This window comes from Helianthus annuus, chromosome 5, assembly GCF_002127325.2.
Source record: "Helianthus annuus cultivar XRQ/B chromosome 5, HanXRQr2.0-SUNRISE, whole genome shotgun sequence".
Classification (NCBI taxonomy): domain Eukaryota; kingdom Viridiplantae; phylum Streptophyta; class Magnoliopsida; order Asterales; family Asteraceae; genus Helianthus; species Helianthus annuus.
Genome location: NC_035437.2, coordinates 158,434,626 through 158,459,534, shown reverse-complemented (window position 1 = coordinate 158,459,534; position 24,909 = coordinate 158,434,626). Strand labels below are relative to the sequence as shown.

The following is a 24,909-nucleotide window of genomic DNA, read 5'->3' as shown; positions in this document are numbered from 1 at the left end:
AACATATGAAACCGCTAGTATATGTGATGTAACAACGTTACTTAAAACACTATCGCTACTTTTTTCTCTACTTACATGATTTTTCTATTTTTTTGTAATTTAATAGAAACAATAACATATAAAACAACAAATATATACCAAAATAAAGTGGTACTCATCATTAATCATTTTCCATAACCTAATTACAGATTCTTTGTTCCCCTTTATTTCCTCATACTCATGGCCCCACCTCATGGTTTGTTCATCATGTAATCAGTGAGCATAGTGGGCTTCTTCTTTAGTCTTGAACTGGGCCTCGATCATTTGGGCTAGTCATAAGAGATACTCTCCACTTATGATCATTTGGCCTTGATCATTTGGGCTTGTTTCATCTTCAATCTGTAACTCTAGTTGCAAGTAGAATTTTTTTGCAAAAGTAGGGGCTTTGAACAAGGAAAGAGTGTCTTTAGGTGGGCTTGAAAAATGTTTGCACATCTAGGTAGTTCGCTTTTTGAAACGGCAAACTTCTACAAACTTTCTGAAAAAGTGCTGACAAATTTTGAAAAAGGTCTGCCATGTATAATGTTCGCTGAAGGGAAGTGTAAAACTAGAAGAAGTTCGTTGTTTATTTCTGCAAACTTAAAGAAGTTCACTGTTTCATGCTGCAAACTTAAACAAATTCTCTTTTTCATTAAGCAAACTTAAAGAAGTTTGTTGTTTTATTTAAAGAACATAAAGTAATCCGTTGTTTGATTTGGGAAAGTATTACAAGTTCGTTGTTTCATAAAGCAAACTTAAACAAGTTTGCTGTTTGATGTAGAAAACTTAAACAAGTTTGATGTTTGAATTATATAACTTTAAGAAGTTTGTTGTTTGATTTAGCAAACTTAAACAACTTTGTTATTTGAATTATGTTCCCGGTTATATAATGTTGTTATACAAGAAATAAAACATTGATTTAAAATATGATGTTTTTCCTGCAATTGATGTGTTAATGCTATGTTCGGAAAAAAAACCTGTTCCGGGTTCGAGTTTTCAGATATCACAATTAAAGCAATGTAGCCTCGAAGATTAAACGGGACTTGTTTCAATATGATGTTTTTCTCAGTTTCAAAGTTTGTATACCTATTGAGAAAACCGTCCGTGGAGGAGAACAATCGTTCTCTGCCACCACCTTCTCACGTATGGTGTACAATAATAATGACTCAACTGCTGCTACGGAGTCTCCTACTCAACGGCTGCTATTGAGTCTTCTAGTCAACAAAGTTTTTGCCGCAAGTTTACCGCATGTAACTTGGAGATGAAAACGTGTTGATTAGATCCTATATTGTGTGTTCTATGGTTGTTGATTGTTGAGCCTTCATGGATTCTTTTCGGCCATACCTCGTAAGACTTTACTGGGATGGTGTATTTTCATTTGTAAACGGGGTTGTTTAGTATGACGAATCCATGCTTACAACCTCATTCATTATGCGACATAAAATGTCTTATCACGAGTTGGTTGATTCAATCTGTAATCATGTTCAACTTCAGAAAGAATCGGTTAGCCTTTCATTGTTACTAGGGTACACATATCAAGGCACATCTCAGACAACAAAAATTTTCAATGAAGATGGCGTTGAAATGCTGCACTTTTTAGCCGGAGTTTCATAAGGCAACTTCGTTGCCGAGATGTATGTTCAATGGGAGGTGGTTAATCCCGTCCATCATATGAGTTTTATAAATCTTCTGCATGGCATTACACAACGTAATGTTGTTGAAACCCAGTTATCCGATGATAATGACGAAGGAGATGGGCAAACAACACAAGAACACTACTTCATGCCTTCTGTTGAGAACCCAGTAGGTTCTTCGTCTCAATTTGTAGTTGGCGACGACAATAATGACGGCTTTGATGACTCAAAAGTTTACAGCACCGAAGATTGTTCCTAAAGTGAAGAGGCCCCCCGTCTGATGACGGCTCTTCTGACAACGAGGCCGCAGTCAACCAACAAACTGAATTGACCCTGTCTCAGTTGACGGTTTCTAGGTCCACATGACGACCCACAAGAGGATACGGAGCTTAGGGATTACATTTGTCCGGATTATGAAGATAATCCCATGGACATATGGAATCCAAAAGCAAAACACATTCGTCTGGGCATGTTTTTCAGTTCTAAACAGGAGGTGGGGCCCTTTAGTTGTTGAAGGGTCTCTCCAAAAATAGGTGTATGCCACTTTGATGCAGCGAATACACGGTATTCTTTAGTAAAAGGCGAAAGAATACTTCGCTTTGTATTCACTGCGCGACCGCATGCCTTTCAAACATCGCACTTGCTTGCCTTAAATAGTGCATTTCATATATATGACTTCTCTATTATGCAGATGTGGGACGAACTTTTCATACATATTTTTACCAGTTTTCAAGCCTCCTAGTTTTCAAGCCTCCTAACTGTTGTTCCCAAAATCTTTTCTTCTCAATAATTGCCAGTTTTGTTGAAGTTTGGTGGCCTGGCTACTAAGTCCCAACTGCCGAAGTTTTTTCCATTGCCTTTGATTGAAACCATGCCATGATAATTGGACGATATCCTGAGATGCAGTCAGTTAGCTAGCAAAATGCATGTTTAAGATCACGAAAACACAAATCTAAAACAATATTGCTTTGTGTTCAATAAACAAAGAGACACCAAACCAAAAACATGTGTTTGATAATACATGGAACCAAGTACATTATCATCATCATACTCGGTAAATCTTACCAATAGCAAAGCTAAGGTAGGGTCTGAGGAGGGTAAGATGTAGACAGCCTTACCTCTACCCACGTAGGAAAAGAGAGGTTGCTTCCAGTGAGACCCCCGGCTCGATAGTAGCTTTGCATCAAGCCTTGGAAATAAGACACATGACACTCGGCAACTGGGACAAAGGGCGATTAGTGCATGTATCCCCATGTCTTTCTACTATCAACACCACCACATGATTAACCGCCCATCGCTTTAACGTTATTTTCACAAAATTAGTAAAATAACGTTAAAATTAGTGCAATTTCACTTTTGCCTCCGAGCGCCCACACATATATACATAATATGCGCACACCGCAAGCGGGAGTAATATGGAACCAAGCACCAATAATATAAATTTACATAAATTTACCAAGGACAATCTTGCAGGACAAGTGGTTTTCATCATTAATCATTCTTCCCCTTTATCTCAAAAAGATACTCTCCATCTATCATCTATTGCTTGTTTCAAGTATCTGTTTAAACATTTTTTAATCAATCTGTAACTCTGGTTGCAAGTATCTGTTTGAACAACACTTTCTTATACATGTACTTAGATTAAAAACAGAGTGAATCAAGCTCATATGACACATCCTGTGGATTCAGTTAGTCCCACATCGGCTCATAGCTTAAGTTGTCGCTGGTTTATATGACACCGGTGGGTGACGGTCATTGTCCCTTCGGGGACATCCGATAAAATTGGAACGATACAGAGAAGATTAGCATGGCCCCTGCGCAAGGATGACACGCACAAATCGAGAAATGGTCCAAATTTTTTTAGACCATTCTGATTAAACTCGAATCGGGGCATTAGATTATTATTAATCTGTAAAATTTAAACTGTGTATAGAGTTTGTGAAGCTATCCTTATGAACTAGGCCAGTTTTTCTCAAATCATGATTCTAATTCCTACCCTTAGCCTAGCCCCGTTACAACCCTTACAAAGACCTTTTGTCTTGTGTTTAGTATTCGTGATCAGTGGTGGAGAATGATTGAGTTGCAAGCCTATGCAGGTACATGTTCTAATCGGTTTGAGTAATTATTTCAAAAGTGCTAATCCATCAACTATTAGCCAATTTTAAACCGAGTGGAGAGAACATTGTGAGGGATATGCATGATTTGTCGGTTTCACGGGCGGGTTAATCTTTGATAACCATTTTATATGTGGATATTCACTTTACCGTTAAATATGTTGAAAAGTGTACAGAATTTGAACTTGTACATGACAATTGACCTTAACCTTCGTCTCGGGAATGGGGAGTGTGTTCTTTGTTCGACCCATGTGAATGTGAAAAACATATTTGCTTGAGGGCAAGCAAAAGATAAGTGTGGGGATGTGATACGTGGTCGAAAACCGGTGATCATAATGGCTTAATTTGATGCTTTTACACAAGTTTTAATTTCGATTAGCCTACTTTTGATTAGATATGTATATTGCAGGTCTAGCGGAGTTAAAGGAGCTTTTCGGGAGCTTTACAGGTCACCGGGATGAAAAACGAACCACCGGGATGTGCAACAGGTCAACCGGAAGCAAGGAACGTGTAAAACAGAGGTTGTGGTCTACACATACCGTCCCCGACGCCCTCCTGGGTCGTCCGCGACGCCGTCTGAGGTTCTCCGTAGCTTGAAAGTGCCGTAGAGACAGGGGATATGGTCGTCGGCCGTTTTTGAAATTTGCACACACCGTCAGCGACGGGCCTACTGGCCATCGGCGACGGCTCACCACCAATATTGGATGGCGAATTTTCTGGTTGTTTGCTTTTTGGAACGAATGAAAACAAAATTTTACAATTAATTCGACAGTTACACATAGTTTGGAGTTTGAATTGATTTCTTAGAGCCATATACATCACCATCTTCAATCTCCATCACCATCCATCATCCGATTTAATGGAAGAACCATTGAATTCATCATCATCTCCATTCAAAACCCTAACCATTAAACCCATCCATCCATTCTCATCACCATCATTCACCACAACCCTCATCATCATCATTCTCCATGTCCAAGCTTCAAGACAACAATGTTCAAGTTCTCATCATCCGGTGATCAAGTTCTTTCGATCATGCGCGGCTAAATTCTCGAAGGTTTCACCCCGGTGTAGGTTATTGTAAGTCTAGGGTTTGAACAATGTTTTTAGTTTGATTTTGTGACAACTTGAAGTGTATGTGAATTGATTGATAATTGTCTTGCATTTGAACTATATTTGCGAATTGTCGAGTGAGTTATGAAATTTGACTTTGCGAAACAACTTTGTGCAATTATGCCTTGTCATTCAAAAGGTTTTACTTGTCTGAAGTAACGAAGTGCATTGTGGTCCGTGATATGCGTCGATAGCAATTGGCACCTAAACTTCGTGATAGAAATCCATTAATAGCATATTCAAGTGAATCGAATTTAAAACGTGTAAGAACTCTAGGATTGCAATTGCCGAACCGGGTGTGAGCCTTGTTTTCTTTATCTTGTTTAAACAATCAATTACATTTCTTGCATTTGCTAATTCTTAGTAGATAATCAATCCAATCAATTTAGTTAATTTTGTTCAACATCTTTTCAACAAACAAAAACCATAAAAATATTATAGCAAGCTTCGTAAGTTATGACATCTGTTTAAATTCATTCAAGTCCATTCGCAAACCACATACTATTCGTGGTTCGACCCCTTACTACCACTAGCTATCGTTAATGGTAATTAGGGTTTATAAATCTTATCTTTGACTGGAGCGCGACACTCCGATCAGTATTCGATAGTAAAAGGCGAAAGAATAGTTCGCTTTGTATTCACTGCGTGCCTTTCAAACATCACACCTGCTTGCCTTGCATAGTGCATTTCATATGTATAACTTCTCTATTCTACCGACGTGAGACGAACTTTTGATACATATTTTCGCCAGTTTTCAAGCCTCCAGGCCCCTTTAATAGTTTCAGATGATTGCACTCTCCTAATTGTTGTTCCCAAAATCTTTTCTTCTCAATAATTGCAAGTTTTGTTGAAGTTTGGTGGCCTGGCAATTGAGTCCCGACTGCCCAAGTTTTTTCCATTGCCAGGGTATCAATTAAGGTTTGATTGAAACCATAACATGATAATTGGACGATATGCTGAGATGCAGTCCGTTAGCTAGCAAAATACATGTTTAAGATCCCGAAAAAACAAATCTAAAACAATATTATTGCTTTGTGTTCAATAAATAAAGAGACACCAAACCAAAACATGTGTTTGATAATACATGGAACCAAGTACAGAATCATCATCAACATCATTATCATACTCGGTAAATCTTACCAATAGCAAAGCTAAGGTAGGGTCTGAGGAGGGTAAGATGCAGACAGCCTTACCTCTACCCACGTAGGAAAAGAGAGGTTGCTTCCAGTGAGACCCCCGGCTCGATAGTAGCTTTGCATCAAGCCTTGGACATAAGACACATGACACTCGGCAACTGGGACAAAGGGCAATTAGTTCATGTATCCCCATGTCTTTCGACTATCAACACCACCACATGATTAACCGTCCACCGGTTTAACGTTATTTTTCACGAAATTAGTGCAATTTCATTTTTGCCCCCCGAGCGCCCACACATATATACATTATATATCTGCACACCGCAAGCGGGAGTAATATGGAACCAAGCACCAATAATATAAATTTACAGAAATTTACCAAGGACAATCTTGCAGGACAAATACAGTGGTTTTCATCATTGATCATTCTTCCCCTTTATCTCGAAAAGATACTCTCCATCTATCATCTATTGCTTGTTTCAAGTATCTGTTTAAACATTTTTTTAATCAATCTGTAACTCTGGTTGCAAGTATCTGTTTGAACAACACTTTCTTATACATGCACTTAGATTAAAAACAGAGTGAATCAAGCTCATATGACACATCCTGTGGATTCAGTTAGTCCCACATCGGCTCATAGCTGAAGTTGTCGCTGGTTTATATGACACCGGTGGGTGACGGTCATTGTCCCTTCGGGGACATCCGATAAAATTGGAACGATACAGAGAAGATTAGCATGGCCCCTGCGCAAGGATGACACGCACAAATCGAGAAATGGTCCAAATTTTTTTTAGACCATTCTGATTAAACTCGAATTGGGGCATTTGATTATTATTAATCTGTAAAATTTAAACTGTGTATAGAGTTTATGAACTAGGCCAGTTTTTCTCAAATCATGATCCTTTTTGACCATCAAAGTAGTAAAATCGATGCTTAAGTCTCTCTTACCTGTGCTCAAAGTGATGATAACTGGTTGAATTCCACACTGAACTCCCTAATTCACTTATACTAAAACACCCCAATCATAAACTACGAACTGAAACACATAGATTCTACATATATAGCTTTACAACTTAGAAGATTGAAGTTTTGATGAGTACCTCCTTAGAATAAGATCATGGCTGCTTCTCTGGTAGTTGGTCATTTTGTTCACCGTAACAAGAAGATTGTCAACCAAAAGCCAATAAAATGCCTCCAGTAACAAATGTCATGTGTTGACCAAAATGTCAAAATTTGGTTCTCATAAAACCCAAAACAATAAGTTGTGTCGGTTTGGTTGCTCAACATTGGGTTATTGATATTACATGTATACGTTCATTTTTCACCCTTCGCACCTATTGCTTTCTCAATGCACCGGATATTCACATTATGTTTTATGAATTCAAGTCTTTATAGTAGTATTTCATATGGTTTCAAAACTATTAATTAAACAAAAGAACGTTAACTATAAACATTGGTTGGAGCCCTTCAGTAAAAGAAGGGACTCTCCAAAAATAGGGGTATGCCACTTTGAGCAGCGAGCACACGGTATTCTTTAGTAAAAGGCGAAAGAATAGTTCGCTATGTGCTCACTGCATGGCTGCGTGGATTTCAACATCCTACCTGCTTGTCTTAAATAGTAGGTTTCACTCCTATAACTTCTCTAGCCAACCGATGTGGGACAAGCACTAGATGCTTTTTTTGCCACTTTTCAAGCCTCCTCTACTGGTTTCACTCTCCTCTCCTAATTGTTGTTCCCAAATTCTTTTCTACTCAACAACTACCAGTTGCAGAACTTTTGCCAATACCGGGGGGTATCAGAGAAGAGATGCAGTTGGTTGAATTTCAGATAACTCACTCTAGTATTTGGTGTTTCGGTTTTGAAATGTTTGATTTCCAGCCACATGTCGAATTTTTAAAATTGTTGGTCAGTTGTTGATTCCTTTATTTGTGCAGACACAAGCTCATAAAAGATTCAGTTATTGACGAGTCCACATGCCCAGACCAACTGTTTTGTTAATAAAGAAAAGAAATCTTGTAATTACAAAAGTTGACAACTTTTGTATCCCACCTGTTGTTTGGATTCAAAACTATAAAATATACAGAATGATAAATAAATAACAAACAAACCTTTGTAATGGTTGTTGCAACAGCCTCGTCTGATTTTCCAGTTGTTGGATCGAACCTTTGCTTTCAAGGATGATGGATACAAGAGAAGATAGGCGGCTGTTTTCGTTGCTTTTATCTCAAAAAGATACTCTCCGGCCATCTATGATCTAGGGCTTGTTTCATCTTCAATCTGTAACTCTGGTTGCAAGTATCTGTTTAAACACTTTCTTACACATGCAGATTGATTAATAACAGGGTGAATACGACACATCCTGTGGATTCAGTTAGTCCCACATCGGATCAGAGATGAAGTTGTGGCTGGTTTACATGGCTGAGGTGGGTGATGAATGTTGTCCCTTCGGGGACATCCGATAAAATTGGAACGATACAGAGAAGATTAGCATGGCCCCTGCGCAAGGATGACACGCACAAATCGAGAAATGGTCCAAATTTTTTTTTGAATATTTTCAATTGGAAATTTGATGAACACCCTGTAATCAAAATGTCATGGTTTATTAGTGTGACGCCATTCTGTCAACTATATTGCAAGTAATGGATCTGGCCAAATTATTTTTGCTTATGTAACAGATTATGATGCTTAGAATGATTTATTTATTGTTAAAAGTGATTGCTATGATAACTGCTTGAATTCCAGACTAAACACCCTTAGTTACTTATACTACAAAGCTTTAAAAGATTAAAGTTTTGATGAATACCTCCTTAAAATAAGATTGTGGCTGCTTCACTAGTAGTTGGTCCACCATAACGAGAAGACAGTCAAATGCGTCCGCTCCAGTAACCAAAATGTCAAAAGTGTTTCATATAATTTGGTTCTTGAGTCTCATAAAACCCAGACCGATAAGTCGTGTCGGTTTGGGCCGTTTGGCTATCAAGATTGAGTATTGTTTCTGCCACTTGGCTGGCGGTGATATGCTAAGAGCCCATAATATCAGATAATAATATCTTGAATGTGCTTATAAGTTTATGTTATGCTGCCTGGTGATAGAGGTGCGCATAAAAAGACCCCGGTTTTAGAACTAGTTTGAAACAAAACCAACACACGGAGTTGAATTCGGGATGTATCCCTAAACTTTGACGCTCGGTTTGAACCTGGTCAAACCCAACCCAAACCATTTAATACTCGCTTTCAAACAGGTCAAAACCGATCCTTTCGCTTAGAAAAACCAGTTCCAATCCGACCCAGCTTGGTCAGAACCCGGCTCCAACTGATCCTTTTGTTGACCAAACTCTAACCTGTTTCCACCCGAACCAGTTTTGGCCTAACAAACCACATTTGTACACTGGTTGTTTGGTTCATGAGCTTGAAGATTTTATAATTTTGATAAACCTACATAAGAGTAGGTTTGACATTGAGATCGACTGTAGTTTTAGCATCAGAATAAACTATGTGAAGATATAGCTAAAATTGCACTAAAATCATTGTCTGGATCCCTTCAGTTAAGAAGGGTCTCTCCAAAAATAGGCGTATGCCACCTTAGTGCAGCGAATACACGGTATTCTTTAGTAAAAGGCGAAAGAATAGTTCGCTTTGTATTCACTGCAATGGCTGCGTGCCTTTTAAACATCGCACCTGCTTGCCTTAAATACCGGATTTCATATATATGACTTCTCTATTGTGCCGATGTGGGACAAACACCAAATACTAAACTTTCCCACTTTTCAAGCCTCCGTGCCTTTTTATTGGTTTCTTCATATCATGCACTCTCCTAACTGTTGTTCCTAAAATCTTTTCTGCTCGATAACTGCCACTTTTGATGTCGCCTGCCAACTGAGTCCAATGGCTACATCAAATCAGCCAAGCAAAGCCAGCCAAGTCACACTGCCCCCCGCCAGGCTCAATCCCCACGCCAGCGGGGCAACGCCATGGCCAACGCTAGCCTGGTGCGTTCTAGACTGCGTTTTTGGCATTCCGCCGCCCCAACCCACGCCCCACACCCCGCGTTCTAATATAACTTATGAAACCACTAGTATATGTGATGTAACAACATTACTTAAAACACTATCCCTACTTATTGTCTCTGCTTACATGATTTTTCTAATTTTTTGTAATTTAATAGAAACAATAATATATAAAACAATAAATATATACCAAAATAAGGTGGTACTCATCGTTAATCATTTTCCATAACCTAATTACAGATTATTTGTTCCCCTATATTTCCTCATACTCATGGACCCCACCTCATGGTTTGTTCATCACGTAATCAGTTAGCTTACTGGGCTTCTTCTTTAGTCTTGAACTGGGCCTTGATCATTTGGGCTAGTCATAACAGATACTCTCCATTTATGATCATTTGGCCTTGATCATTTGGGCTTGTTTCATCTTCAATATGTAACTCTAGTTGCAAGTATAATTTTTTTTGCAAAAGTAGGGGCTTTGAACAAGGAAAGAGTGTCTTTAGGTGGGCTTGAAAAATGTTTTCACATCTAGGTAGTTCTACAAAATTTCTGAAAAAGTGCTGACAAATTTTTAAAAAGGTCTGCCATGTATAATGTTCGCCGAATGAAAGTGTAAAACTAGAAGAAGTTCGTTGTTTCATGCTGCAAACTTAAAGAAGTTAGCTGTTTCATGCTGCAAGCTTAAAAAAAATCTTTGTTTCATATAGTGAATATAAAGAAGCTCGCTGTTTCATTAAGAAAACTTAAAGAAGTTTGTTGTTTTATTTAAAGAACATAAAGTAATTCGTTGTTTGATTTGGGAAAGTAATACAAGTTCGTTGTTTCATAAAGCAAACTTAAACAAGTTTATTGTTTGATGTAGCAAACTTAAACAAGTTTGTTGTTTGAATTATATAACTTTAAGAAGTTTGTTGTTTGATTTTGCAAACTTAAACAACTTTGTTGTTTGAATTATGTTCCCGGTTATATAATGTTGTTATACAAGAAATAAAACATTGATTTAAAATATGATGTTTTTCCTCCAATTGATGTGTTAATGCTATGTTCGGGAAAAAACCTGTTTCGGGTTCGAGTTTTCAAATATCACAATTAAAGCAATGTAGCCTCGAAGCGGGACTTGTTTCAATATGATGTTTTTCTCAGTTTCAAAGTTTGTATACCTATTGAGAAAACCGTCCGTGGAGGAGAACAATCGTTCTCTGCCACCACCGTCTCACGTATGGTGTACAATAATAATGACTCAGCTGCTGCTATGGAGTCTCTTACTCAACAGCTGCTATTGAGTCTTCTAGTCAACAAAGTTTTTGCCGCAAGTTTACCGCATGTAACTTGGAGATGAAAACGTGTTGATTAAATCCTATATTGTGTGTTCTATGGTTGTTGATTGTTGAGCCTTCACGTGGTCTCTGACTCAAGTTTACCGCATCTACCAAAATATAACGTGTTGTATTTTTTTCATGTAACAATTCACTATTAAAGGTAAAAAAAAGTATACTTTTGATGTATACCTTATGTAGATCCTATAGTAATGTTTTTTTAGTTATATTGTATGTTGTTTTCTTGTCAATGGTGCTCTTGGTGTGTAATGCACTCTGTAAGTTGCAGACAGTATTGGTGAAACAAAGAGTTTGGTTTGACTTTCAAAAAAAAAAACTAACCGGATGCATTCATTTTAAACTTAAACAAACACCCGTTAAAATATAATAAACAAAAACAACAGTGGCATGATTAAATATAATAAGTATTCAGTTAATATATTATTCAAGTTTAAATTAAGGTAAAAATAAACATATTCTTTAAACCTATGAAATAAAATATTTGTGACTACATGGATTGTGTTTTGGTCCGTACTCTAAGCGCGTCAACTTAACAGATTGCCACCAATACTTAAAACAAAGTCGAATACATAATTTCGACTAATTGAACACATATACGTAATTTATCCACTTAAACGAGAAGCAATTATAGATGCTATAAGAAAATTTCGTAAGAAAATTTCTGGGTGCGTCGCTGCACCCACATCCCCCATAAGCCATATAATTAGCTACTACTTTATTTAAGTTTCTATAATATTATAATTAGCTACTACTTTATTTAAGTTTCATAATTAATATTTGTATTTTTCAACCCACATGATGGTGAGCTCCACCAAATCTCTGGGTCCTCACCATTATAAATACCCATAGGATTAGGGTGTCAACCCACACCACACCAATATTCAACAAGTCATCCTAACCATTTCCCTTTGTTACTTCATGGATTCTTTTCGGCCATACCTCGCAAGACTTTACTGGGAAGGTGCATTTTCATTTGTAAACGGGGTTGTTTAGTATGACCAATCCATGCTAGCAACCTCATTCATTATGCGCATAAAATGTCTTATCACGAATTGATTGATTCAATATGTAATCATGTTCAACTCCAGAAAGAATCGGTTAGCCTTTGATTGTTACTAGGGTACACATATCAAGGCACATCTCAGACAACAAAAATTTTAAATGAAGATGGCGTTCAAATGCCGCACTTTTTAGCCGGAGTTTCAGAATGCAACTTCGTTGCCGAGATGTAAACTCAATGGGAGGTAGTTAATCCCGTCCATCATATAAGTTTTACAAATCTTCTGCATGGCATTACACAACGTAATGTTGTTGAAACCCAGTTCCGATGATAATGACAAAGGAGATGGGCAAACAACACAAGAACACCACTTTATGCCTTCTATTAGAACCTACTAGGTTCTTCGTCTCAATTTGTAGTTGGCGACGACAATAATGACGGCTTTGATGACTCAGAAGTTTACAACATTGAAGACAGTTTCGAAAGTGAAGAGGCCCCCCATCTGACGTCGGCTCTCCTGACGACGAGGCCGCAGTCGACCAACAAACTAAATTGACCATGTCTCAGCCGACACTTTCCAGGTCTATCTTTCTAGGTTCACATAACTAACCACAAGAGGATAAGGAGCTTAGGGATTACATGTGTCCGGATTATGAAGATAATCCCATGGACGTATGGAATCCAAAAGCAAAACACATTTGTCTGGGCATGTTTTTCAAATCTAAACAGGAGGTGTGGAGCCCTTCAGTTAAGAAAATGGTCTCTTCAAAAATAGGCATATGCCACTTTAGTGCAGCGAATACACGTATTCTTTAGTAAAAGGCGAAAGAATAGTTCGCTTTGTATTCACTGCGTGGCTGCGTGCCTTTCAAACATCGCACCTGCTTGCCTAAAATACTGGATTTCATATATATGACTTCTCTATTGTGCTGAAGTGGGACAAACACCAAATTCTAAACTTTCCCACTTTTCAAGCCTCCTTGCCTTTTTATTGGTTTCATATCATGCACTCTCCTAACTATTCTTCCTAAAATCTTTTCTGCTCAATAACTGCCACTTTTGATGTGGCCTGGCAACTGAGTCCAATGGCTACATCGAACCAGCCAAGCAAAGCCAGCCAAGTCACACAGCCCCACGCCAGGCTCAATCCCCACGCCAGTGGGGCAACGCCATGGCCAACGCTAGCCCGGTGTGGTCTAGACAACGTTTTTGGCATCCGCCGCCCCAACCCACGCCCCGCACCCCGCGTTCTAATATAACATATGAAACCGCTAGTATATGTGATGTAACAACGTTACTTAAAACACTATCGCTACTTTTTTCTCTACTTACATGATTTTTCTATTTTTTTGTAATTTAATAGAAACAATAACATATAAAACAACAAATATATACCAAAATAAAGTGGTACTCATCATTAATCATTTTCCATAACCTAATTACAGATTCTTTGTTCCCCTTTATTTCCTCATACTCATGGCCCCACCTCATGGTTTGTTCATCATGTAATCAGTGAGCATAGTGGGCTTCTTCTTTAGTCTTGAACTGGGCCTCGATCATTTGGGCTAGTCATAAGAGATACTCTCCACTTATGATCATTTGGCCTTGATCATTTGGGCTTGTTTCATCTTCAATCTGTAACTCTAGTTGCAAGTAGAATTTTTTTGCAAAAGTAGGGGCTTTGAACAAGGAAAGAGTGTCTTTAGGTGGGCTTGAAAAATGTTTGCACATCTAGGTAGTTCGCTTTTTGAAACGGCAAACTTCTACAAACTTTCTGAAAAAGTGCTGACAAATTTTGAAAAAGGTCTGCCATGTATAATGTTCGCTGAAGGGAAGTGTAAAACTAGAAGAAGTTCGTTGTTTATTTCTGCAAACTTAAAGAAGTTCACTGTTTCATGCTGCAAACTTAAACAAATTCTCTTTTTCATTAAGCAAACTTAAAGAAGTTTGTTGTTTTATTTAAAGAACATAAAGTAATCCGTTGTTTGATTTGGGAAAGTATTACAAGTTCGTTGTTTCATAAAGCAAACTTAAACAAGTTTGCTGTTTGATGTAGAAAACTTAAACAAGTTTGATGTTTGAATTATATAACTTTAAGAAGTTTGTTGTTTGATTTAGCAAACTTAAACAACTTTGTTATTTGAATTATGTTCCCGGTTATATAATGTTGTTATACAAGAAATAAAACATTGATTTAAAATATGATGTTTTTCCTGCAATTGATGTGTTAATGCTATGTTCGGAAAAAAAACCTGTTCCGGGTTCGAGTTTTCAGATATCACAATTAAAGCAATGTAGCCTCGAAGATTAAACGGGACTTGTTTCAATATGATGTTTTTCTCAGTTTCAAAGTTTGTATACCTATTGAGAAAACCGTCCGTGGAGGAGAACAATCGTTCTCTGCCACCACCTTCTCACGTATGGTGTACAATAATAATGACTCAACTGCTGCTACGGAGTCTCCTACTCAACGGCTGCTATTGAGTCTTCTAGTCAACAAAGTTTTTGCCGCAAGTTTACCGCATGTAACTTGGAGATGAAAACGTGTTGATTAGATCCTATATTGTGTGTTCTATGGTTGTTGATTGTTGAGCCTTCATGGATTCTTTTCGGCCATACCTCGTAAGACTTTACTGGGATGGTGTATTTTCATTTGTAAACGGGGTTGTTTAGTATGACGAATCCATGCTTACAACCTCATTCATTATGCGACATAAAATGTCTTATCACGAGTTGGTTGATTCAATCTGTAATCATGTTCAACTTCAGAAAGAATCGGTTAGCCTTTCATTGTTACTAGGGTACACATATCAAGGCACATCTCAGACAACAAAAATTTTCAATGAAGATGGCGTTGAAATGCTGCACTTTTTAGCCGGAGTTTCATAAGGCAACTTCGTTGCCGAGATGTATGTTCAATGGGAGGTGGTTAATCCCGTCCATCATATGAGTTTTATAAATCTTCTGCATGGCATTACACAACGTAATGTTGTTGAAACCCAGTTATCCGATGATAATGACGAAGGAGATGGGCAAACAACACAAGAACACTACTTCATGCCTTCTGTTGAGAACCCAGTAGGTTCTTCGTCTCAATTTGTAGTTGGCGACGACAATAATGACGGCTTTGATGACTCAAAAGTTTACAGCACCGAAGATTGTTCCTAAAGTGAAGAGGCCCCCCGTCTGATGACGGCTCTTCTGACAACGAGGCCGCAGTCAACCAACAAACTGAATTGACCCTGTCTCAGTTGACGGTTTCTAGGTCCACATGACGACCCACAAGAGGATACGGAGCTTAGGGATTACATTTGTCCGGATTATGAAGATAATCCCATGGACATATGGAATCCAAAAGCAAAACACATTCGTCTGGGCATGTTTTTCAGTTCTAAACAGGAGGTGGGGCCCTTTAGTTGTTGAAGGGTCTCTCCAAAAATAGGTGTATGCCACTTTGATGCAGCGAATACACGGTATTCTTTAGTAAAAGGCGAAAGAATACTTCGCTTTGTATTCACTGCGCGACCGCATGCCTTTCAAACATCGCACTTGCTTGCCTTAAATAGTGCATTTCATATATATGACTTCTCTATTATGCAGATGTGGGACGAACTTTTCATACATATTTTTACCAGTTTTCAAGCCTCCTAGTTTTCAAGCCTCCTAACTGTTGTTCCCAAAATCTTTTCTTCTCAATAATTGCCAGTTTTGTTGAAGTTTGGTGGCCTGGCTACTAAGTCCCAACTGCCGAAGTTTTTTCCATTGCCTTTGATTGAAACCATGCCATGATAATTGGACGATATCCTGAGATGCAGTCAGTTAGCTAGCAAAATGCATGTTTAAGATCACGAAAACACAAATCTAAAACAATATTGCTTTGTGTTCAATAAACAAAGAGACACCAAACCAAAAACATGTGTTTGATAATACATGGAACCAAGTACATTATCATCATCATACTCGGTAAATCTTACCAATAGCAAAGCTAAGGTAGGGTCTGAGGAGGGTAAGATGTAGACAGCCTTACCTCTACCCACGTAGGAAAAGAGAGGTTGCTTCCAGTGAGACCCCCGGCTCGATAGTAGCTTTGCATCAAGCCTTGGAAATAAGACACATGACACTCGGCAACTGGGACAAAGGGCGATTAGTGCATGTATCCCCATGTCTTTCTACTATCAACACCACCACATGATTAACCGCCCATCGCTTTAACGTTATTTTCACAAAATTAGTAAAATAACGTTAAAATTAGTGCAATTTCACTTTTGCCTCCGAGCGCCCACACATATATACATAATATGCGCACACCGCAAGCGGGAGTAATATGGAACCAAGCACCAATAATATAAATTTACATAAATTTACCAAGGACAATCTTGCAGGACAAGTGGTTTTCATCATTAATCATTCTTCCCCTTTATCTCAAAAAGATACTCTCCATCTATCATCTATTGCTTGTTTCAAGTATCTGTTTAAACATTTTTTAATCAATCTGTAACTCTGGTTGCAAGTATCTGTTTGAACAACACTTTCTTATACATGTACTTAGATTAAAAACAGAGTGAATCAAGCTCATATGACACATCCTGTGGATTCAGTTAGTCCCACATCGGCTCATAGCTTAAGTTGTCGCTGGTTTATATGACACCGGTGGGTGACGGTCATTGTCCCTTCGGGGACATCCGATAAAATTGGAACGATACAGAGAAGATTAGCATGGCCCCTGCGCAAGGATGACACGCACAAATCGAGAAATGGTCCAAATTTTTTTAGACCATTCTGATTAAACTCGAATCGGGGCATTAGATTATTATTAATCTGTAAAATTTAAACTGTGTATAGAGTTTGTGAAGCTATCCTTATGAACTAGGCCAGTTTTTCTCAAATCATGATTCTAATTCCTACCCTTAGCCTAGCCCCGTTACAACCCTTACAAAGACCTTTTGTCTTGTGTTTAGTATTCGTGATCAGTGGTGGAGAATGATTGAGTTGCAAGCCTATGCAGGTACATGTTCTAATCGGTTTGAGTAATTATTTCAAAAGTGCTAATCCATCAACTATTAGCCAATTTTAAACCGAGTGGAGAGAACATTGTGAGGGATATGCATGATTTGTCGGTTTCACGGGCGGGTTAATCTTTGATAACCATTTTATATGTGGATATTCACTTTACCGTTAAATATGTTGAAAAGTGTACAGAATTTGAACTTGTACATGACAATTGACCTTAACCTTCGTCTCGGGAATGGGGAGTGTGTTCTTTGTTCGACCCATGTGAATGTGAAAAACATATTTGCTTGAGGGCAAGCAAAAGATAAGTGTGGGGATGTGATACGTGGTCGAAAACCGGTGATCATAATGGCTTAATTTGATGCTTTTACACAAGTTTTAATTTCGATTAGCCTACTTTTGATTAGATATGTATATTGCAGGTCTAGCGGAGTTAAAGGAGCTTTTCGGGAGCTTTACAGGTCACCGGGATGAAAAACGAACCACCGGGATGTGCAACAGGTCAACCGGAAGCAAGGAACGTGTAAAACAGAGGTTGTGGTCTACACATACCGTCCCCGACGCCCTCCTGGGTCGTCCGCGACGCCGTCTGAGGTTCTCCGTAGCTTGAAAGTGCCGTAGAGACAGGGGATATGGTCGTCGGCCGTTTTTGAAATTTGCACACACCGTCAGCGCGACGGGCCTACTGGCCATCGGCGACGGCTCACCACCAATATTGGATGGCGAATTTTCTGGTTGTTTGCTTTTTGGAACGAATGAAAACAAAATTTTACAATTAATTCGACAGTTACACATAGTTTGGAGTTTGAATTGATTTCTTAGAGCCATATACATCACCATCTTCAATCTCCATCACCATCCATCATCCGATTTAATGGAAGAACCATTGAATTCATCATCATCTCCATTCAAAACCCTAACCATTAAACCCATCCATCCATTCTCATCACCATCATTCACCACAACCCTCATCATCATCATTCTCCATGTCCAAGCTTCAAGACAACAATGTTCAAGTTCTCATCATCCGGTGATCAAGTTCTTTCGATCATGCGCGGCTAAATTCTCGAAGGTTTCACCCCGGTGTAGGTTATTGTAAGTCTAGGGTTTGAACAATGTTTTTAGTTTGATTTTGTGACAACTTGAAGTGTATGTGAATTGATTGATAATTGTCTTGCATTTGAACTATATTTGCGAATTGTCGAGTGAGTTATGAAATTTGACTTTGCGAAACAACTTTGTGCAATTATGCCTTGTCATTCAAAAGGTTTTACTTGTCTGAAGTAACGAAGTGCATTGTGGTCCGTGATATGCGTCGATAGCAATTGGCACCTAAACTTCGTGATAGAAATCCATTAATAGCATATTCAAGTGAATCGAATTTAAAACGTGTAAGAACTCTAGGATTGCAATTGCCGAACCGGGTGTGAGCCTTGTTTTCTTTATCTTGTTTAAACAATCAATTACATTTCTTGCATTTGCTAATTCTTAGTAGATAATCAATCCAATCAATTTAGTTAATTTTGTTCAACATCTTTTCAACAAACAAAAACCATAAAAATATTATAGCAAGCTTCGTAAGTTATGACATCTGTTTAAATTCATTCAAGTCCATTCGCAAACCACATACTATTCGTGGTTCGACCCCTTACTACCACTAGCTATCGTTAATGGTAATTAGGGTTTATAAATCTTATCTTTGACTGGAGCGCGACACTCCGATCAGTATTCGATAGTAAAAGGCGAAAGAATAGTTCGCTTTGTATTCACTGCGTGCCTTTCAAACATCACACCTGCTTGCCTTGCATAGTGCATTTCATATGTATAACTTCTCTATTCTACCGACGTGAGACGAACTTTTGATACATATTTTCGCCAGTTTTCAAGCCTCCAGGCCCCTTTAATAGTTTCAGATGATTGCACTCTCCTAATTGTTGTTCCCAAAATCTTTTCTTCTCAATAATTGCAAGTTTTGTTGAAGTTTGGTGGCCTGGCAATTGAGTCCCGACTGCCCAAGTTTTTTCCATTGCCAGGGTATCAATTAAGGTTTGATTGAAACCATAACATGATAATTGGACGATATGCTGAGATGCAGTCCGTTAGCTAGCAAAATACATGTTTAAGATCCCGAAAAAACAAATCTAAAACAATATTATTGCTTTGTGTTCAATAAATAAAGAGACACCAAACCAAAACATGTGTTTGATAATACATGGAACCAAGTACAGAATCATCATCAACATCATTATCATACTCGGTAAATCTTACCAATAGCAAAGCTAAGGTAGGGTCTGAGGAGGGTAAGATGCAGACAGCCTTACCTCTACCCACGTAGGAAAAGAGAGGTTGCTTCCAGTGAGACCCCCGGCTCGATAGTAGCTTTGCATCAAGCCTTGGACATAAGACACATGACACTCGGCAACTGGGACAAAGGGCAATTAGTTCATGTATCCCCATGTCTTTCGACTATCAACACCACCACATGATTAACCGTCCACCGGTTTAACGTTATTTTTCACGAAATTAGTGCAATTTCATTTTTGCCCCCCGAGCGCCCACACATATATACATTATATATCTGCACACCGCAAGCGGGAGTAATATGGAACCAAGCACCAATAATATAAATTTACAGAAATTTACCAAGGACAATCTTGCAGGACAAATACAGTGGTTTTCATCATTGATCATTCTTCCCCTTTATCTCGAAAAGATACTCTCCATCTATCATCTATTGCTTGTTTCAAGTATCTGTTTAAACATTTTTTTAATCAATCTGTAACTCTGGTTGCAAGTATCTGTTTGAACAACACTTTCTTATACATGCACTTAGATTAAAAACAGAGTGAATCAAGCTCATATGACACATCCTGTGGATTCAGTTAGTCCCACATCGGCTCATAGCTGAAGTTGTCGCTGGTTTATATGACACCGGTGGGTGACGGTCATTGTCCCTTCGGGGACATCCGATAAAATTGGAACGATACAGAGAAGATTAGCATGGCCCCTGCGCAAGGATGACACGCACAAATCGAGAAATGGTCCAAATTTTTTTTAGACCATTCTGATTAAACTCGAATTGGGGCATTTGATTATTATTAATCTGTAAAATTTAAAGTGTGTATAGAGTTTATGAACTAGGCCAGTTTTTCTCAAATCATGATCCTTTTTGACCGTAAAATCGATGCTTAAGTCTCTCTTACCTGTGCTCAAAGTGATGATAACTGGTTGAATTCCACACTGAACTCCCTAATTCACTTATACTAAAACACCCCAATCATAAACTACGAACTGAAACACATAGATTCTACATATATAGCTTTACAACTTAGAAGATTGAAGTTTTGATGAGTACCTCCTTAGAATAAGATCATGGCTGCTTCTCTGGTAGTTGGTCATTTTGTTCACCGTAACAAGAAGATTGTCAACCAAAAGCCAATAAAATGCCTCCAGTAACAAATGTCATGTGTTGACCAAAATGTCAAAATTTGGTTCTCATAAAACCCAAAACAATAAGTTGTGTCGGTTTGGTTGCTCAACATTGGGTTATTGATATTACATGTATACGTTCATTTTTCACCCTTCGCACCTATTGCTTTCTCAATGCACCGGATATTCACATTATGTTTTATGAATTCAAGTCTTTATAGTAGTATTTCATATGGTTTCAAAACTATTAATTAAACAAAAGAACGTTAACTATAAACATAGGTTGGAGCCCTTCAGTAAAAGAAGGGACTCTCCAAAAATAGGGGTATGCCACTTTGAGCAGCGAGCACACGGTATTCTTTAGTAAAAGGCGAAAGAATAGTTCGCTATGTGCTCACTGCATGGCTGCGTGGATTTCAACATCCTACCTGCTTGTCTTAAATAGTAGGTTTCACTCCTATAACTTCTCTAGCCAACCGATGTGGGACAAGCACTAGATGCTTTTTTTGCCACTTTTCAAGCCTCTACTGGTTTCACTCTCCTCTCCTAATTGTTGTTCCCAAATTCTTTTCTACTCAACAACTACCAGTTGCAGAACTTTTGCCAATACCGGGGGGTATCAGAGAAGAGATGCAGTTGGTTGAATTTCAGATAACTCACTCTAGTATTTGGTGTTTCGGTTTTGAAATGTTTGATTTCCAGCCACATGTCGAATTTTTAAAATTGTTGGTCAGTTGTTGATTCCTTTATTTGTGCAGACACAAGCTCATAAAAGATTCAGTTATTGACGAGTCCACATGCCCAGACCAACTGTTTTGTTAATAAAGAAAAGAAATCTTGTAATTACAAAAGTTGACAACTTTTGTATCCCACCTGTTGTTTGGATTCAAAACTATAAAATATACAGAATGATAAATAAATAACAAACAAACCTTTGTAATGGTTGTTGCAACAGCCTCGTCTGATTTTCCAGTTGTTGGATCGAACCTTTGCTTTCAAGGATGATGGATACAAGAGAAGATAGGCGGCTGTTTTCGTTGCTTTTATCTCAAAAAGATACTCTCCGGCCATCTATGATCTAGGGCTTGTTTCATCTTCAATCTGTAACTCTGGTTGCAAGTATCTGTTTAAACACTTTCTTACACATGCAGATTGATTAATAACAGGGTGAATACGACACATCCTGTGGATTCAGTTAGTCCCACATCGGATCAGAGATGAAGTTGTGGCTGGTTTACATGGCTGAGGTGGGTGATGAATGTTGTCCCTTCGGGGACATCCGATAAAATTGGAACGATACAGAGAAGATTAGCATGGCCCCTGCGCAAGGATGACACGCACAAATCGAGAAATGGTCCAAATTTTTTTTTGAATATTTTCAATTGGAAATTTGATGAACACCCTGTAATCAAAATGTCATGGTTTATTAGTGTGACGCCATTCTGTCAACTATATTGCAAGTAATGGATCTGGCCAAATTATTTTTGCTTATGTAACAGATTATGATGCTTAGAATGATTTATTTATTGTTAAAAGTGATTGCTATGATAACTGCTTGAATTCCAGACTAAACACCCTTAGTTACTTATACTACAAAGCTTTAAAAGATTAAAGTTTTGATGAATACCTCCTTAAAATAAGATTGTGGCTGCTTCACTAGTAGTTGGTCCACCATAACGAGAAGACAGTCAAATGCGTCCGCTCCAGTAACCAAAATGTCAAAAGTGTTTCATATAATTTGGTTCTTGAGTCTCATAAAACCCAGACCGATAAGTCGTGTCGGTTTGGGCCGTTTGGCTATCAAGATTGAGTATTGTTTCTGCCACTTGGCTGGCGGTGATATGCTAAGAGCCCATAATATCAGATAATAATATCTTGAATGTGCTTATAAGTTTATGTTATGCTGCCTGGTGATAGAGGTGCGCATAAAAAGACCCCGGTTTTAGAACTAGTTTGAAACAAAACCAACACACGGAGTTGAATTCGGGATGTATCCCTAAACTTTGACGCTCGGTTTGAACCTGGTCAAACCCAACCCAAACCATTTAATACTCGCTTTCAAACAGGTCAAAACCGATCCTTTCGCTTAGAAAAACCAGTTCCAATCCGACCCAGCTTGGTCAGAACCCGGCTCCAACTGATCCTTTTGTTGACCAAACTCTAACCTGTTTCCACCCGAACCAGTTTTGGCCTAACAAACCACATTTGTACACTGGTTGTTTGGTTCATGAGCTTGAAGATTTTATAATTTTGATAAACCTACATAAGAGTAGGTTTGACATTGAGATCGACTGTAGTTTTAGCATCAGAATAAACTATGTGAAGATATAGCTAAAATTGCACTAAAATCATTGTCTGGATCCCTTCAGTTAAGAAGGGTCTCTCCAAAAATAGGCGTATGCCACCTTAGTGCAGCGAATACACGGTATTCTTTAGTAAAAGGCGAAAGAATAGTTCGCTTTGTATTCACTGCATGGCTGCGTGCCTTTTAAACATCGCACCTGCTTGCCTTAAATACCGGATTTCATATATATGACTTCTCTATTGTGCCGATGTGGGACAAACACCAAATACTAAACTTTCCCACTTTTCAAGCCTCCGTGCCTTTTTATTGGTTTCTTCATATCATGCACTCTTCTAACTGTTGTGGGTAAAGTTCTTGTACAAATAATCTTAACATACTAAACATACAAATTGAAGGAAAACTTAAAAAGACAAGGTGACATTTTTGTAATTATCAATAACTATCAAAGTTACTCTACAAATATACCTAAAAAAACCTAACCACTCCCCCACCCCCAAAAAAAACCTAAACCCCCCACCCCCCAAAAACCTAAAAAAAACCTAACCCCCCCCCCCCCCCAAAAAAAACCTAAAAAAAACCTAACCCCCCCCCCCAAAAAAAAACCTAAAAAAAAACCTAACCCCCCCCCCCCCCACCCCCAAAAACCTAAAAAAAACCTAACCCCCCCCCCCAACCCCCCACCCAAGCTAAAATGCTAAAAACTAAACCCCCAAAAAACCTAAAAAAATAAAAAAAAAAAAACACACAAATTATTTTATTTTATTTTTTTAACATTTTTTATTAAAAAATCGCTACTTTTAGTAGCAGCCAAAAATTTTTTTCTTTTTTTTTTTTTTTTTTTTTGCTAACGAAATGTAGCGATTTTTTAATAAAAAATGTTAAAACAAAAAATTGTGTTTGTTTAGGTATTTTTGGTTGTAACTTTGATAGTTGGTGGTAATTACAAAAATGCCACCTTGTCTTTTTGGGTTTTCCTTCAATTTGTATGTTTAGTATGTTAAGATTATTTGTATTTGATCTTTTGCCTAACTGTTGTTCCTAAAATCTTTTCTGCTCGATAACTGCCACTTTTGATGTCGCCTGCCAACTGAGTCCAATGGCTACATCAAATCAGCCAAGCAAAGCCAGCCAAGTCACACTGCCCCCTGCCAGGCTCAATCCCCACGCTAGCGGGGCAACGCCATGGCCAACGCTAGCCTGGTGCGTTCTAGACTGCGTTTTTGGCATTACTCCGCCCCAACCCACGCCCCACACCCCGCGTTCTAATATAACTTATGAAACCACTAGTATATGTGATGTAACAACATTACTTAAAACACTATCCCTTCTTATTGTCTTTGCTTACATGATTTTTCTAATTTTTTTGTAATTTAATAGAAACAATAATATATAAAACAAAAAATATAGATACCAAAATAAAGTGGTACTCATCATTAATCATTTTCCATAACCTAATTACAGATTCTTTGTTCCCCTTTATTTCCTCATACTGATGGACCCCACCTCATGGTTTGTTCATCACGTAATCATAACTGGGCTTCTTCTTTAGTCTTGAACTGGGCCTTGATCATTTGGGCTAGTCATAACAGATACTCTCCATTTATGATCATTTGGCCTTGATCATTTGGGCTTGTTTCATCTTCAATATGTAACTCTAGTTGCAAGTATAATTTTTTTGCAAAAGTAGGGGCTTTGAACAGGGAAAGAGTGTCTTTAAGTGGGCTTGAAAAATGTTTTCACATCTAGGTAGTTCGCTGTTTGAAACGGCAAACTTCTACAAAATTTCTGAAAAAGTGCTGACAAAT

At 38.2% G+C, this 24,909-nt stretch overlaps 1 protein-coding gene and 13 non-coding genes across 14 annotated transcripts in view; 7 read left to right on the top strand and 7 right to left on the bottom strand.

Annotated features, from left to right (window-relative positions):
* LOC110943825 overlaps window positions 1-15,528 on the top strand; it is a 29,904-nt gene extending 14,376 nt beyond the window's left edge. The window contains exons 6-11 of the mRNA XM_022185557.2: window positions 1,113-1,268; window positions 1,747-1,903; window positions 2,009-2,119; window positions 4,176-4,287; window positions 14,705-14,885; window positions 15,364-15,528. Of these exons, the coding sequence (XP_022041249.2) occupies window positions 1,113-1,268; window positions 1,747-1,903; window positions 2,009-2,119; window positions 4,176-4,287; window positions 14,705-14,885; window positions 15,364-15,528 (882 nt within the window). The remainder of the gene's footprint in view (window positions 1-1,112; window positions 1,269-1,746; window positions 1,904-2,008; window positions 2,120-4,175; window positions 4,288-14,704; window positions 14,886-15,363) is intronic.
* On the bottom strand, window positions 2,151-2,270 carry LOC118479442. The gene has a single exon (XR_004859577.1). It is a non-coding gene; the product is annotated as a U5 spliceosomal RNA (small nuclear RNA).
* Window positions 3,410-3,512, top strand: LOC118492587. The gene has a single exon (XR_004894594.1). It is a non-coding gene; the product is annotated as a U6 spliceosomal RNA (small nuclear RNA).
* On the top strand, window positions 6,702-6,804 carry LOC118492586. Its single transcript, XR_004894593.1, has one exon. It is a non-coding gene; the product is annotated as a U6 spliceosomal RNA (small nuclear RNA).
* On the bottom strand, window positions 7,478-7,596 carry LOC118492703. The gene has a single exon (XR_004894705.1). It is a non-coding gene; the product is annotated as a U5 spliceosomal RNA (small nuclear RNA).
* On the top strand, window positions 8,456-8,558 carry LOC118492585. Its single transcript, XR_004894592.1, has one exon. It is a non-coding gene; the product is annotated as a U6 spliceosomal RNA (small nuclear RNA).
* On the bottom strand, window positions 9,552-9,672 carry LOC118492725. The gene has a single exon (XR_004894727.1). It is a non-coding gene; the product is annotated as a U5 spliceosomal RNA (small nuclear RNA).
* Window positions 13,099-13,219, bottom strand: LOC118479444. The gene has a single exon (XR_004859579.1). It is a non-coding gene; the product is annotated as a U5 spliceosomal RNA (small nuclear RNA).
* A 239-nt stretch (window positions 15,529-15,767) lies between the features above and the next one.
* On the bottom strand, window positions 15,768-15,887 carry LOC118479436. The gene has a single exon (XR_004859571.1). It is a non-coding gene; the product is annotated as a U5 spliceosomal RNA (small nuclear RNA).
* Window positions 15,888-17,026: 1,139 nt separating this feature from the next.
* On the top strand, window positions 17,027-17,129 carry LOC118492584. Its single transcript, XR_004894591.1, has one exon. It is a non-coding gene; the product is annotated as a U6 spliceosomal RNA (small nuclear RNA).
* Window positions 17,130-20,320: 3,191 nt separating this feature from the next.
* Window positions 20,321-20,423, top strand: LOC118492583. The gene has a single exon (XR_004894590.1). It is a non-coding gene; the product is annotated as a U6 spliceosomal RNA (small nuclear RNA).
* Window positions 20,424-21,087: 664 nt separating this feature from the next.
* Window positions 21,088-21,206, bottom strand: LOC118492692. The gene has a single exon (XR_004894694.1). It is a non-coding gene; the product is annotated as a U5 spliceosomal RNA (small nuclear RNA).
* Window positions 21,207-22,062: 856 nt separating this feature from the next.
* Window positions 22,063-22,165, top strand: LOC118492582. The gene has a single exon (XR_004894589.1). It is a non-coding gene; the product is annotated as a U6 spliceosomal RNA (small nuclear RNA).
* A 993-nt stretch (window positions 22,166-23,158) lies between these two features.
* On the bottom strand, window positions 23,159-23,278 carry LOC118492836. Its single transcript, XR_004894837.1, has one exon. It is a non-coding gene; the product is annotated as a U5 spliceosomal RNA (small nuclear RNA).
* Between the last annotated feature and the right edge of the window lie 1,631 nt (window positions 23,279-24,909).